Source organism: Trichechus manatus, unplaced genomic scaffold (assembly GCF_000243295.1).
Source record: "Trichechus manatus latirostris isolate Lorelei unplaced genomic scaffold, TriManLat1.0 scaffold00057, whole genome shotgun sequence".
Classification (NCBI taxonomy): Eukaryota; Metazoa; Chordata; class Mammalia; order Sirenia; family Trichechidae; genus Trichechus; species Trichechus manatus.
Window position 1 is genome coordinate 10,050,827 of NW_004443993.1, and position 15,492 is coordinate 10,066,318.

General features: G+C 53.2%; 1 protein-coding gene across 1 annotated transcript in view; it reads right to left on the reverse strand.

Annotated features, from left to right (window-relative positions):
* KDM4B (lysine demethylase 4B) overlaps positions 1 to 15,492 on the reverse strand; it is a 156,858-nt gene that overhangs the window by 47,214 nt on the left and 94,152 nt on the right. The window contains exon 9 of the mRNA XM_023733274.1: positions 353 to 549. Coding sequence (XP_023589042.1) covers positions 353 to 549 — 197 coding nt within the window. The remainder of the gene's footprint in view (positions 1 to 352; positions 550 to 15,492) is intronic.

Genomic DNA, 15,492 nt, shown 5'->3' on the forward strand with positions numbered 1-15,492 from the left:
AGAGGAGAGAGGAGAGAGAGAGGAGGGGAAGGAGGAGAAGAAAGAGGAGGTGAGGGGGGAGACAGAAGGAGGAAGAAGAAAGAGAGGAGGAGAGAGAGAGTGGGAGACGAGGAGGAGAGAGAGGGAAAGAGGAGGAGGAGAGGCAGAAGGAGGAGAAAGGGAGAGAGCGGGGAGAGAGGGAGAAAAAGAAGGACAAGGAGGAAGGAGAAAGAGGAGAAGAGAGAGGGAGGGGACGGTGCAGAGCATCAATCAGTGGCGGCCTGTCGTGGGAGGTGGCTTGGAAGCGAGACGCACCCTGGGGTGGGGTGTCCCTGACTTTTGCGCAGGGCGGTGGTCCCGCTGCAGCACTCACCTGCGCAGGAGCTTGGCCTTGAGCGAGGCGCGGGAGGCGCTCCAGGAGCTGAGTGCCGGGCTGCTGAGGGCGGTGGGCCGCGTGTGGTCGAGCACCGTCAGGTCCTTGCCCTGCTTCCACTGCTCGTAGCGCTCGGGCTGCAGGATGCGCACGAAGATGTCCATGGAGATCTTCACCATGTCCTTCCGGCAGGTGCACTGCGGAGGGAGACGGGCGTCAGGCCTCTCCCCGCGGACCCGGGCCTATGCCGCAGCTGGGCGGGGCTCGGACACCCCGCGCGGGGGCAGGCCTGTGCCCAGACCCCTCCGCTTTGTCCGCCACCTGCAGCCACACCTTTCTTTTTCTAGAACTTCTACAGTTGTGAGACAGGAAGTGGCGGCTTCTTTCCCTCAGGTAAAAACTGAAGCTGCTGCACCAGTGGGAGCTGCCGGGGAGTGGACCCCCACTCATGACGACCCCATGCGTGTCCGAGCAGAGCTGTGCTCCACACGGTTTTCAATGGCTGGTTTTTCGGACGCAGATTTCCAGGCCTTTCTTCTGAGGTGTGTCTGGGTGGACTCACCTCCACCCTTTCAGCTAGCAGCCGAATGCTTAACCATTTGTACCACTCAGGGACTCAGGCTGCTGTATGACTCCTCAAATTGTGAACCCCTGGTCCCCCCCGACAAAGTTACAACAACCACCTCGCAGGAGTCCCTGGGTGATGCCAACAGTCAACACACTTGGCTGTGAACCGATGGGCTGGAGGGTCAAGTCCACCCAGAGGTGCCTCAGAAGAAAGGCCTAGCAATCTCCTTCTACAAAAATCAGCCACTGAAAACCTTATGAAGCACAGCTCTACTCTGACACCCATGGGGCCCCATGAGTTAGGGTCGACTCGACAGCAACTGGATTTTTCACCACCTGGTGGGTGTTGAAGACAAGGAGAGCTGTGCCCTGCGCTGAGGGCTCGGGAACCAGGACCGGTGCTCAGAGGACGCCTCCGGGCCAAGTCTGAGCTTTGCACCTTGTGTCTGTGCAAAGAGAAGTCTCCCTCCAGTCAGACACGCAGGCCCCGAGCAGGCCCCCGAGCTGATGGAAACATGTGGACTACTTTCTAAGAGCAGAAAGAGGAAGACAGCTGGCAGGCCCGCACGCAGAGCTCACAGAAAAAACAAAGAAACAAGCATGATTCCCAGAAGGTGTGAGGCGCCAGTGCAGGACCGCCCACCTGTGACAGGAGCCTTGCTGAGTGTGGGGCTTGGGAAGTGGGTGCTGTAGGGCAGAAGGGGAGGAGCCAGGAGACTCAACGGTTTGCCCCAGGGCACCCAGCCAGGACTCCACCCAGAACTCAGGACACTCCCAGGGACACCCTCAGGGGCAAAGGGCAGCCCCAACCTCCTGCAACTGGGACTCCCGCCTCTCCGCCACATGCCCAGGCTGAGCGGGCGGCCGCTGTCTCAAACCCCTCCACAGCCCCCTTCGTTGTCGCTGCCTCTTTCTCAGTGGGGATGAAGGAAAGACAGGAAAAGACGTAGCTGAATGAGACAGCTGTGTCCCCCAGCCCTGGCCAGCCTTCCAAACATCCCTCAATTTGCTCCGGACACACTGACATATTTAGGACCCAAATCTGAGGCTGCTGCAGTGTGGGTGGAGAGCAGAACAGAACACCCGGGGACACCCTGCAGACCCCTGCCCCGTCGCCATGGCTGACGCCCCTCCCAGGTGGGAGCCGCATGGCACCTCCTGCTGGCTCTTGGGGCCCAGACTCGGGAACAGTAACAACCCGGCCACGCTGAGCGGGAGGGAATATTTATGGCCAAGCGATTCCCAGCAAACTCAATTCATTTAATGAAAAATGGCGCAGGAGAGCACGACTGGCAGTGTAATTTGGCCGCCGAGTGGCAGGGCACAGATGGTGCCCAAGCTTCAGATCCTGGCCTGGCTGAGCCTCCCCGGAGTCGCCATCGATGACAGCTGAAGGGATGTGTATCGAGTGGCTCTGCAATTGCTTTTCCTTAAGTAATCAGGGGGAGCACCTGTGTGCACTTGTGTGCCCCCCCGCAGCCGCCAGGCCCGGCTCCCCTGCATCCTCTGCCCCGGCCAGCTGCCCTACCAGGACCAAGCTGCCCGCCTGAGCCTGTCCTCGGCGGCAGGGCCTCGGGCTGCCTTCCAGGACAGCAGTGGCTGGGAACACTCCTAACCATGTCCCCTGGGGGCTCTGGTTTGCAGTGGGTTTTTTCATTGGTGTGAGGCTGGGATTTGGGGAGAACAGGCTCCTGGGAAAGTCCCTGGGTGGTGCAAACGGGTTTGCACTGGACTACTAACCTAAAGGCTGGCGTTTGAACCCACCCAGCAGTGCTGCAGAAGAAAGGCCTGGCAATCCGTTCCCTTAAAGGTTACAGCCAAAAGAACCCTATGGGGCACACAGGGTCACCATGAGTCATACTCGACTCCACGTCAGTGAGTCTGGTTTGATTTCAGGCTCCCAGGGGGAGGAAGGCGACAGCCTCACAGACATGGGTCCTGTCCACGGTCACTTCTGTGGCCAGCAGCTGAGCTCAGGGGCACGGGCACCACAGACACAGTGCCTCCTTCAGCCCACAGTGTGGGAGAGAAAGCTGCTAGGACCTGCCTGAAGATCCACCTTCTCAAAACCAGCTTCCCGGGCCGAAGCACTGGGCCTCGCTACAGCGACCACCCAGCCGTCTAGATCAGGGACATGTTCCCGCACGGGGGCTGGCCCCTGGAGGCCAGCGGTCAGAGTGGCGCCAGCAGCAGCCAAGCACCCGACATCTGACGGGGACATGAGCTGCTTACCATCCGGGGGAGGCAAGGAGGCTGGGAGGTGGGGGAGGCCTGGGGCAGCCTCCCAGCACCCGTGAGGAAACGGAGGAAACCACACTCATGGATTCCGCTGACAAGGCCCCAACTGCGGACTCCCCTCACCAGGCCCCCACACCATCTGGGATCCCCCAGAGTTACCCAAGTTAATGGTCCCTAACTGATCTAAATTCCTGCTCCCCGACTTAGCATCCTCGTCAGCCTCGAGACAGAGATGGAACGAGCCCTCCGAGGGGAGCTTGGCTGTCATTAGTTTCTGATGGAGAAATCAGGCCTCAGTTGGCGAGAAGGAGGTCTGAGTGGCCCCCTGCAGGCTGAGCATGCCCCAGGGCCCTGTGTACCGGCGCCACCAGGGCATCGAGCGCCCTGACAGCTCCAAGCGGCCGGGTAATGAGGACAGGCCCGGGCGGGAGATGGCTGCTCAAATCTGCTCCAGCCCAAGGCAGGGGGGCCAGTAATCACATCAGTGTCTAGTGGGGCATCTGGGGACAGATGGGGACAAGGCGAGACGTGGCGGGGGAGGGGGCAGACAGCATGGCCTCCCAGGACGGCCTCTGTGCCGAGACAAGCTGTGGCTCTCACGGGGCCCGCCCGGCCTGCCCGTGGGCTCGGCTTGTCCACTGTGCTCTCAGCCCACCCCGGGTTCTGGGATGGGGATGGCCCCGTGTCCTCCTCCATACTTCCCCAGGGACGCCGGCTGCCAGCAGAGCAAAGGGTCTGACCCAGGACGAGGCGGGGTGCCCCTCTTGCACCCCCAGACACCAGCAGCAGGCCGGCCTCTCTGCGGGGCCTTCCATCAGACACGCTGCCCACCAAAGCCCCTGCCACAAGTGACCCATCGGTGGAGCTCTCTCAACGGCACACCCAAGCAGAGAAAAAGCGCAGCTCAGAGCTTCTGACAGCAGCAAGGAAAAGCAGCTGTGCCCAGAGGAAAAGGCACGCCCCCAGAGATCCCCCACGCAAGGCCCTCTTCTGGAAGGAGCAGATGCTCACGATGGAGAACGATGCTCGAGACGGCTGTGCACCTCAGACACAGGCAGGACACCGCTTCTCCTGCTTCATATGAACACGTCCCCTGACCTCCCCTGCCAGTGATCCAGCCAGAGGCAGTAAGAAATTCAGACAAGGGCGTTCTTGGCTTCATTACCGAGAGAAAAACACAGGCACCAAAGGAGTCTTAACCACACCGTGCACGAACCACGGGCTGATTAAAGAATGACGGTCCTGCTCGGCGACACGGCCTGTTGCTGCTAAGATTGGGCTTGGAGAACCGTTTACACGACACCAACGTCTTTGCGGGGTACCTGTTAGCTGAAGAAATGCAACATGTGCAGTCATGGATACAGTCAGGTCCCAATGACGAGCAGACATCTTTAGAACAAGATGAGGAAATGCATGAAAACACCAACCGTGGACCTTCCGATTGGGGGTTTAAATCATTTTTGGGCTGTTTATTCTTCTAGATCGCTCTGTTGAGCGGGTGACCCATCTGAGCCAGGGTTTGGCACATAGGGCTCCAAGGGCCAAATCAAGCCTGTGTTTATAAATAAAGTTTTACTGGCACATGGCCACACCCGTTCATGTACGTATTGTTAACGGAGGCTTTCACACTGTAACAGCAGACTCGAATAGTCTTGGTGGAGGCTATCTGGCTGCAGAGCCAAAGATATTCACTAGCTGGTCCTTCGTAGGAAGTGTGCTGACCTCTACTTTAAGTCACACAATTTGTTGTTATTGTTAGCTGCCCTTGAGTCAACTCTGACACATGTCGACCTTATGTATAAGAGAACGACACACTGCCCAGTCCTGCATCACCCTCACCATCACCTGCCCATTCGAGTCCATTGTTGAGGCTACTGTGCCAATCCACCTCACTGAGGGTCTCCCTTGCCTTTGCTGGCCCTCTACTTCATCAAATATGATGTCCTTTCCTAGTGGTGGGTGATGACGTGTCCAAAGTAAGCAAGTCGGACAATGTTCTGTAGGGATCCATAGGGTTTTCATCGGCTAATTTTCAGGAGATCACCAGGCTTTTCTTCCTAGTTTGTCTTACTGCAGAAGCTCCGCTGAAACCTGTCCACCATGGGTGACCCTTCTGGTATTTGAAATACTGGTGGCATAGCTTCCAGCATCACAGTAACATGCAAGACACCGCAGTATGACAAACTGACAGACAAGTAGTGGAAAATAATTTTTACAAGGTAACTAACCAGAGGTTGAAGGACCTCGGTGGCCACCCTCCCACGCACCGACTTTAGTGACCCATGTGGGTAGTGGCAGATGTGTCCGTGTGAAGACATGCAGCACCCTTTCTTTTCTGAGCTTGGCGGCCACACTCCATCACCTGGCTCCTGAAGTCTGACCCCCCGGCTAGGAAGCACTGGTGCCTGGGCGTGAACACCGGCCTCAGGCTCCGCCTCCTCAGGGCACCTGCCCACCACACCTCCAGCCACAGCCAGGCTGCTTGCTGTGGGCATGCAGCCCTCAGAGCCCAGTGGGACCCAGAAATGCCTGAGCTTCACCTAGGGGGGCTCTGACCCGCCTCCCTGGATGGGGCTCAGGGCAGGCGTCAAACAGGATAGGGGTTGAGGGTACAGCCAGGGCACATGCCCGTTACGCAGGGCAAGGGCCTTGCCTCCCAGCAAGCCAGCCAGTTCCAGGCCCCCAGGTCCCTGCTGGATTCCACGCACTGTGGCTGAGACTGCCCTAGTTTTTTCTTTCTTCTTCTTTTTTTTTCAAATGAACCCAGACATTCACAAATGGAAGAATACAGGAATCTAGGTCCCCGAAATGGCATCTAAGGATTCAGGCCTCATTTACCAAGAAGTACCACGCCAGGGCATCTTGCAGGACACCAAAGTGGTACAGCCTGGGAGGTAGGTTTTTCTTGTTCTGTTTTTTGTGGGGGTAGGTGGGTAGTGGGTGGGGGTATCTGTTTGCTAACAGAATTCAGTTCCAGTATGCTACAACTGAAAGCAGTAATACTGTGTAAGCAGCTAATGGCTGCTATGGGGCAGTGGGAGCCCAGGGGTAGACTTCTTGCCTTCCATGCAGGAGACCTGGTTCAATTCCCAGCCAAGGCCCTTCCTATGCAGCCACCACCCGTCTGCCACGGGGGCCTATGTGCTGCTGTGAGGCTGAACAGTTGTCAGCAGAGCTTCCAGATTAAGACAGATTAGGCAGAAAGGCTTGGTGATCGATTTCCGAAAATCTGCCAATGAAACCTTATGGATCACAATGGTCTGACTCACAGCTCATCATGGGGATGGTACAGCACCAGGCAGCATTTCGTTCCTTTGTGCGTGGGGTTGCCATGCGTCAGGGGCCGACTCGACAGCAGCTAACAGCAACAAGTGACGATACAAAATGAGATCGAAATGACAAGAATAAAGCCCCCTGAACGACTCCATTATACAACAGAGCTCCGGGGAGCAATCCTTTCAGACGCCAGAACTCTCAGACCCAGAGCAGAAAACATGTTCCCAGGGTCTTTAATTTCCCCAGGTTTGGGAAGCTTAAAAACAAAAAGTACTAAGATTAGATTCTGCAATTATGGCCATAAAATCCAGAGCAAAATGGTTTCACACTTTTAGCTCAAAAGGCGTCCTGTTTACCACGTCGGAAGACTTACACGCTCGGAATTAATCAGCTGAATTAATGCAGCTGTGCCACGGAGCGCCGGGCCTGCCCTGGAGCGGCTCCCGGTATAACTGGGGAGATGGGATATTACACGCGGCAAGGCCAGGGAGCTGGTCGGGAGCCTGCAGAGAGGGCCCCGTCACATTTTCTCCACAAAGGCCTCCCCGCGGTGGCCGGGGGGAGCCATGCACACGAAGCACCTACAGCGTGCTCCAGCCCAGCCCCAGGGCCACCGCGGGCTCCTCAGCTCCTTGGGGGATGGCGCCAGCCTCCATGTCACCCACTGAGGTTATCAGATGCTTTCTGGCCTGAGATGCGCCATGGGGGAGGGCCAGGGCAAAGGAAGGCTGGGGTGAGGCTGGGGGAACCAGCTGCTGTGGAGATAACTCTGTCTCATGCAGACCCCTGTGCGCCAGAGCAGAACTGTGCTCCATAGGGTTTTCAATGGCTGATTTTTCAGAAGTAGATTGCCAGGTGTCTTAGGCTGAGTTCTCTAGATGAGCAAGATCAGTGAAGCGTATATATATATATAAATACGTAGAAAGATTTATTTTAAGGAAATGGCTAATGCAGTTGTGGAGGCTGGTAAGTTTCAAATTCTGCTGGCTCATGTCCCAAGAACCAGAGGTCAGAGGATGACGAACTGGATGCAGGATACAGAGAGGGCGAGCTTTGCCAGAACATCTATATATATTGGATGCAGGCCACACCCCCAAGGAAACTCCTATTTCAGCTGACTGGCTGCTCACATCAGATCACAAAATAGAGGATCATTACATCATATCTGCCAAACCACTTAGAATCATGACCCAGCCCAGCTGACACATAACCTTAACCATTACAGTCCACCTCTTGTCAACTTGGCACCTGTACACACCTCCTTAAACCAAGCATAATCTCTAAAATAAAGATGATTATTAACACATAGTTGCACCTAACATGATACTACCAACGTGCATACAACCAAAAACGCACTAGTCCCTTTTACATCTTCAATTTTATAATAAGTAATGGAATAAGGGAGAGGGGAAAACAAAGATATATGCTAGACACACACACACACACACACACACAAACACACACACACAAACACACGCACGCATAACAAAACAAGAAAGAAATACTCAATACAATTACAGTCCTTGTTTCTGCAACTACTGACATGGTCATAGCTGGTATTTAGAACTACCTTCTTCACCACCCAGTCCGCACTCCCTTTGCCCTCAGCAAGTACCTCAGCTGGTTGTGGTTCTTTGCCTGGTAGTTGACCCAAATTTCATTTCTGAAGGGTCATTAGAAGTCATGTCGGAATTGGGCTGCTGCAGTTTTCCATTGACTTTAATCACAGGGCCTGGTAGTAGGTCCTAAGGGATCGCCTGTATTCCAGACATACTCTTCTTTACCTCTATTATTTAATAACAATCTGATTTCCCCCTGGTAATCAGGATCAATCACACCAGTCAACATGGTAACTCCCTCTGCCTGTTGATTGAGAGGCATGAGCCCAAAGTGGCTATTCTTAGCTTCTAGTTCAATGGAATTAGTGATGTGTCTCCAGATGGAAGCATTTCCCCCTTTGGAACTAAGACCTCTAGACCTGCAGAGCATAGGATCGTGGGGACAGGAAGCAAAAACTCTGCGAGTGCACCACTAGGGGTAATGGTGAGTGGTGCCACTCCCATTTCCACCCCTTGATTCCTGGACCCATAAATCCTGGCTATGGGAGAAACAGCACCATATACTGGATGTTGGTTTGAGCATATACAGCCTCCTGGAGAACACTGCCCCAACCCTGCAAGGTACTGCCAGCTAGCTGGCGCCGTAACTGTGTCTTTAGAAGGCCATTCCATCATTCTATCAAGGCAGCTGCTTTAGGATGATGGGGAACATGGTAAGACCAGTGAATTCCGTGAGCATGGGCCTGCTGCTACACTTTATTTGCTGTGAAGTGAGTCCCTTGATCTGAGGCAATGCTGTGTGGGATACCATGACGGTGGATAAGGCATTCTGTAAGTCCACGGATGGTAGTTTTGGCAGAATCACTGTGTGCAGGGAAGGCAAATCCATATCCAGAGTTATTCCAGTAAGAATAAAATGCTGCCCTTTCCATGATGGAAGTGGTCCAGTGTAATCAACCTACTACCAGGTTGCTGGCTGATCATCTTGAGGAATGGTGCCATATCGGGGACTCAGTGTTGGTCTCTGCTGCTGGCAGATTGGGCACTCAGCAGTGGCTGTAGCCAAGCTGGCCTTGGTGAGCAGAAGTCTGTGTGCCTGGGCCCATCTATAACCTCCATCCCTGCCACCATGGCCATTTTGTTCATAAGCCCATGAACAAAAGAGTGGCTAGAGAAAGAGGCTGACTGGTATCCAAAGAACGCATCATCCTATCCTCTTGATTGTTAAAATACTCCTCTGTCAAGGTCACCCTTTGGTGAGCATTATATAAAACAGAAATATCTTCACTTCTCTGGCCATTCAGAGAGGTCTATCCACATGCCTCTTCCCCTAGCTCCTTGTCACCAATTTCCCAATCATGTTCCTTCCAAGTCCCTGACCATCCAGCCAAACCATTGGCCACAGCCCATGAATCAGTATACAATTGCACGTATGGCCGTTTCTCCTTCCAAGCAAAGAGAACAACCAGGTGCACTGCTTGAAGTTCTACCCATTGGGAGGATTTCCCTTCACCACTGTCCTTCAGGGAGGTCCCAGGAAGGGGCTGTAGTGCTGCTGCTGTCTGCTTTCGAGTGGCGTCTGCATATTGCACAGAATCATCTGTAAACCAGGCATGAGTTGTCTCTTCTTCAGTCAACTGACCACTCACATGACCTAGAATTCTTCCACTTGTACAGAGCAAGTAAATATTTAGTAGATTCCCCATCTATTTCACTCCTAGGGACACCATGACTAAATAGCCAACGCCAAAAGTCCATTTGAGGCAGACTATTCTGATTACTGCTTTGACTGTGCTGTCTATGACAGTAACCACACCCACTTTGTCTTTGTCGATTAAGTGCCGCCACTTGGCCCCTACCACCAATCAGCGCTACCGTAGTTAAAAACCAAACCCAATCCATTGCCGTTGAGTCGATTCCGACTAATAGTGACCCTATAGGACAAAGCAGAACTGCCCCACAGAGTTTCCAAGGAGCACCTGGTGGATTCGAACTATAGACCTTTTGGTTAGCAGATGTACCTCTTAACTACTATGCCACCAGGGTTTCCCCACTGTAGTTAGGTGTCTTAATTCAGTTAGGGCAGGTCCCACCGTCAAATCTGACTTACATAAAACAGCAATCACAGCAGTCTTCAAGGGTGCTAGGGATCCCTTTACAAATTTCTTCCTCACCGTTGTGGTAAAAGGTGTGTCCTCTGGGTACTTCATGAGTGAGTATGTGGGTCCAACCTCATAAATCCACTCTAATATGCCAATTTCCCTAAGCCTTTGGATACTTCTACAGTATACCGAGGAAAAGTCTGGCATTTCAACTTGATTTAGTGTAGTCCACTGCTTAATCCATGCTTCAGTGAACTAACCACATACATTACTAGATCCTTTTCTAACCTCTTGAGCTGAAACACTGAATGAAGAATCTATGCTTAGTGGGCCTATATCAATAAACTCAGACAGATTCAACTTTATGTTTCTTGTACCATTATCCCACACCCTTAATAGCCATTCTCACAAATATTCCCCAGGTTTCTGTTCGTATATAATAGAAAAATCAAGCAGTTCTTTTGGAGTGTAGTGTATTTCCTCCTGGGTCACACTTTGTACTTCACCTCTTGGGGCTTGCTGGGACATAAGTCTAGTTATAGGTCTAGAAGCAAAAATGGGTGGTGGGGTGGGTCCTGGGGACATTCAACAAATGTCTTGTAAGGCATCTGCCTCAGGCGATGCCCCAGGCAACACCCCAGGTGATAGACAAAGATTCTTCAGGCATAGTTGGGTTAATCTCATCAGATGGGGGTGGAAGGGATAATGATTTTACTGGGGAGAGTGGCTTAGCAGACAATGATGGAGTAATCTCTTCAGATGGAAGTAAAGGGGCTGGTTCTGTTGGCAGGAGTGATTCAACAGAATCTAGGGACTCAATGTCCCCAGCTTCCTGATCATCTGCCCGTATGTCCCCATCCTAAGCTTCAGGATCCTGTTTCTTCCCAATCAATGCCCTCAGTTTAACTTCAGATACCATCCGAGGTTGGGAATTCAATTGGCATTGTAATTCAGCCACTCTTACGATAAGACTCTGGGTTTGGTTTTCAGCAATATCAGCTCTGTTACTACAAGAAACAAGGCCTTTTTTTCAGGGCACAAGTGGCAAGTTTCAGGTCTTGTACGGGGTGCTTCAGCTGTGACTCTGAGGCTTTGAGCTAATCCCCTTCTTTCACCACTTTGTCTAGCGAAAGTAGGACCAACCAACCAGCTTCCTTAGACTTCTCATTCTGACACAATTATAGACAAGTATCAAATACATAATCACCCAGAGCCTTGTCTCTCACAAATATTTGATCCATTGGTGATGACATTTTGTGTATTTCTATTTCCACCTCATGCCATGGATTTGAGGCAGAGTCATCAGCACCTTTAAGACTAGCCAGACTTGAGAACCAATTCACAAAATTCTTCCTTATGATTTTGTTCCTTTAGAACCACTTTTGGTACTAAATGTCTTAGGCTGGGTTCTCTAGAGGAGCAAAACCAGTGAAGTGTGTATATACAGAGAGAGAAAGAGAGGGATGGAGGAAAGGAAAAAGGCGGGGGGGGGGGAGAAATATATATTTATATATGTATATATACACACACATACACAAAGAGAGAGAGATTTCAAGGAAATGACTCAGGCAGTTGTGGAGGCTGGCAAGTCCCAAATCTGTGGGTCAGCCATCAGATTGGAGGCTTCTCCTGACTCACATGGTTGCAGGAGCTGACGAACCCAAAGTTGGCAGATTAGATAGCATGCTGCTGGCTCACGTCCCAAGAACCAGAGGTCAGAAGATGATGAGATGGATGTAGGATTGAGAAAGGGTGAGCTTTGCAGAACATCCATATATATTAGATACAGGCCACACTCCAAGGAAACTCTTTGAACTGATTGGCTGCTCAGATCACAAAATGGAGGATGATTACATAATATCTGCCAAACCACTAAGAATCATGGCCAAGTCAAGCTGACACATAATCTTAACCATCACACCAGGCCTTTCTTCTGAGGCATCTCTGGGTGGACTCGAACCACCAACTTTTAGGTTAGCAGCTGAGTGCATTCACCATTTGTGCTATCCAGTGGTGGAGGCTGGGCCACGTGCCCTGTAACTGAGCCTCATGAGTTCACCAAGGTCTTCTCTGAGCCATGCTGGGGGACAGACTGGCACAACGAGGAGCCTGTCACCTGCCAGGCCATCCACCAGTGCAGGGCTCTGCAGAAGGCAGCCATTCCCACGACACAGCTGGGAGGGAGGGAGTACAGGGAGGGCAGGGGTGTGGGGACCACACAGCCTGTGCCTCCAGGGCAATGCCCCCACCCCCCAGCTCCGTCCTCCTTCACGTCACACCATCCCCCCAACATGATGCTCCTTGACTCTGCCTGACATGACCACCGGGTGATCCGATCCCATGACAGACCCATAAGAAGAGCTTGGGGTCGTGAGGTCCTCAATGCTCGGCTGGACGCTGAACAGCAGCCACCTGTCACTTCACGATGACACAGCAAGATTTAGAGCCACTGCATGATGGGCTCTGAAGTCCCCGTCTCAGCCCCTTGACCTCTCACTTGCCCCGTCTATCACTTGGGGTCTCGAGGCCACACCAGACAGCACGGGGATGTGGGGCTGTCACCCACGCTGGAAGACTGACAGGTCAAACGGCCTGGCACTCAGACTCAGGTCTCCCAGGAACTTTGCCCGTTCCACGGAAATGAGAAGACGGTAGGCCGATGGTGTGCTGCAGGTACACAGAGCAGGGAGCTGGCGTGGAGACAAATAAGTTCTGTCTCTCCAAAGTGTGAAAAAACCACCAACTGCCATTAGCACGCAGCCTGTGGGGCCCAGGCCTGGCAACCTGATGCCCACAGTGCTGGCTCCCACGGCCTCCACCTGGCCAGCGGCCAGCAGCACCCTCCAGAGCGGGCGGCACAGGTGCCCCAGGCCCGAATGGGCATCCTGCTGTGGACGATGACCAAGGGCCGCCCGGCCACCACCAGCAGAGGTGGCCCGAGGCAGGAGCTGCCCCCAAGCCTGAGAAGGCTCCAGATGCACGTGCCGGCAGTGTGGAGCAGCGGGCGGGGCTGTTACCAGGAAACACCAGCTTCCGCCATCGCTCTTGGGCTCTCTGGAGCTTCAGTGTGAAATGAATTTCACCGTTTCATAGGAATAAATATTAACGCCCAGTAAGATGGGAGGATCTTATTACTCAGCATTTTCATGGAGCTCTATTTGCAAAGCACTTTGCAACTGCTTATTGATTCCTACCCAGCAAGAAGCCCCAGTGGCGCACCAGTTAAGCACTTGGCTGCTAACTGAAAGGTCAGTGGTTTGAACTTCACCAGAAGAAGAAAGACTTGACAATCTGCTCCCGTAAAAATGACAGCCAGGAAACCCTGTGGGGCAGTTCTACTCTGTCACATGGGATCACTGTGAGTCAGAATCAACGTGATGGCACCCAACAACACCCAACAACACAGCGGGAAGAAGGGCACAGTCGACCTCTCGGGAGAGGCGCATGCACTCAGAACATGTGGCAAGTGGGCGGCAACACAGCACCAGGAGCTCCTGCTCCAAAAGCCTCTCTGGGTTGGAGGAAGCCCGGGGGAACCGGACTCGCAGGTGATGAGGTTCTGGGAGTCCTCACTATCTACTGGGTGGCCAGAGGAAAGGACAGGAAGGTAAGAGACGCCTCCTCTGCCTCCCCGACACTGGTCACCCTGTCTCCACGCTGCAAGCAGGGGGCTGTGGCGACCTGGAAGGGCCCTAGCAGCACCGCAGGCGCTGAGCCATTCCTTCATCCCTCTCCTCTCCCACCCCTTCCTCCAGGGGGCAGACCCGGCTCTGCGCTCCCCACCATCTCTGGCCTTAACCTTGGTGACTTCTACCACCACGCTGCTGACTTCCAAGGGGGTTGCCAAGGCCTGCGTCATCCCCCGCTGCCCTGGAGTCACACCACACTCCTCGGCACCAGCCAGATGGCAACGCTGTAAGAATAAGGGCAATACCGATGCTCAAGGCTGTTCCTGGGTCTAAGTAAGACTGAGGGTTGCTGCCTGCTTAAGATGGCGAGCGGGTCCAGGCGCCGTGGAGTCGACCACATAGGTGTCAGAGTAGAACTGTGCCCCGTAGGGTTTTTAGTGGCTGATTTTTCAGAAGTAGATTCCCTGGGTGGATTTGAACTCCAGCCTTTAGATTAGCAGTTCAGTGCGTTAACCCTCTGCACCATCCCAAGACTCCTGGTGGACAGGGTGCATGCACCCAATTTCTTTTCTCCTGAAACTCCACAAAAGTCACAGTGAAGGGACTTCTAAAAAAGATGCACGTGCAAGGAGACAAGGAGACAACAGCAATATAATGCTGGAAGTGGGAAGACCAGTGGGTGAGTGGTCAAGGACTCGGCCACCTGAGGAAGACGGATCCCAGGGCTGACAGCAGTGGAGAAATCATGATCGCAGCCTCAGGAGGCCAAGAGGCCAACAGCACAGGGGCCAAGGAGTGTCCAGTGGCACTCCAAAAATAAACCCACACCAAGTAGATCAGGGAACTTCAGAACACTGGCGACGCACAGAGGACTCAACAAGCTTCCAGAGGGAGAAAAGCAGGTCACACACCAAGGACAGGGAATCAGAAGGGTATCTGGCTTTTTACCAGCCAGCTGATGAAGAATCCAGAAGAGCAAAGCCTTCAAAGTTCTGAGGGAGAACCACCTCCCACATTGACTTCCATACCCAGCTAAACCGTCAACCAACTGTAACTACAGCAACACTTCCTAGGGGAGGTGCTCGACTTCACCCTTCAGCCTTTCTATTCAGTTTTTTTTTTTTTTTTTGTAATTCCCTCCTTTTTTTGTTCTCTAGATATTTTTAGACATGAAAAGTCTCAGAAAATTTATTGCCTATAAACCTTTCTCAAGAAGCTCCTGGAGGATGTGCCCCCTAAACTGAGGTCACAGCAGAGTGTTTAAAAAAGAAAGGATGTGAATGGGCTTTCCACCTCCCCGCCACACCCCCCACCTCTCCCCCACTGCCAGCCCCCTCCACTGCCCCGAGGTCCCTTCCACTGCCTTGACACCCCCTCCACTTCCTGGCACGTGCCCAGCTGCTAATGGCACTGGAGCTTGTCCCATGGGATCCAAGCTCTCCCCTGCAAATGCCTCTGTCAAATGGAAAGAGCATTATCCCAAAGGCTCAGAACCCGCCTGCAGTCTTTGGAAGACTAACCCGACCTCCTGCCTGCTGAGGCAGGGACCAGGCTGTGCGTGAGGGAGTCACCATAACAACCCTGTGTGTGTGAGGGAGTCACCGTAACGACCCTGTGTAGGGAAATGGGGAGCCAATTCAAGCTGTCGGGGTTAAACGAGATAACACAAGTGAAGCACGTGCAAGGAGACAAGGAGACAACAGCAATATAATGCTGGAAGTGGGAAGACCAGTGGGTGAGTGGTCAAGGACTCGGCCACCTGAGGAAGA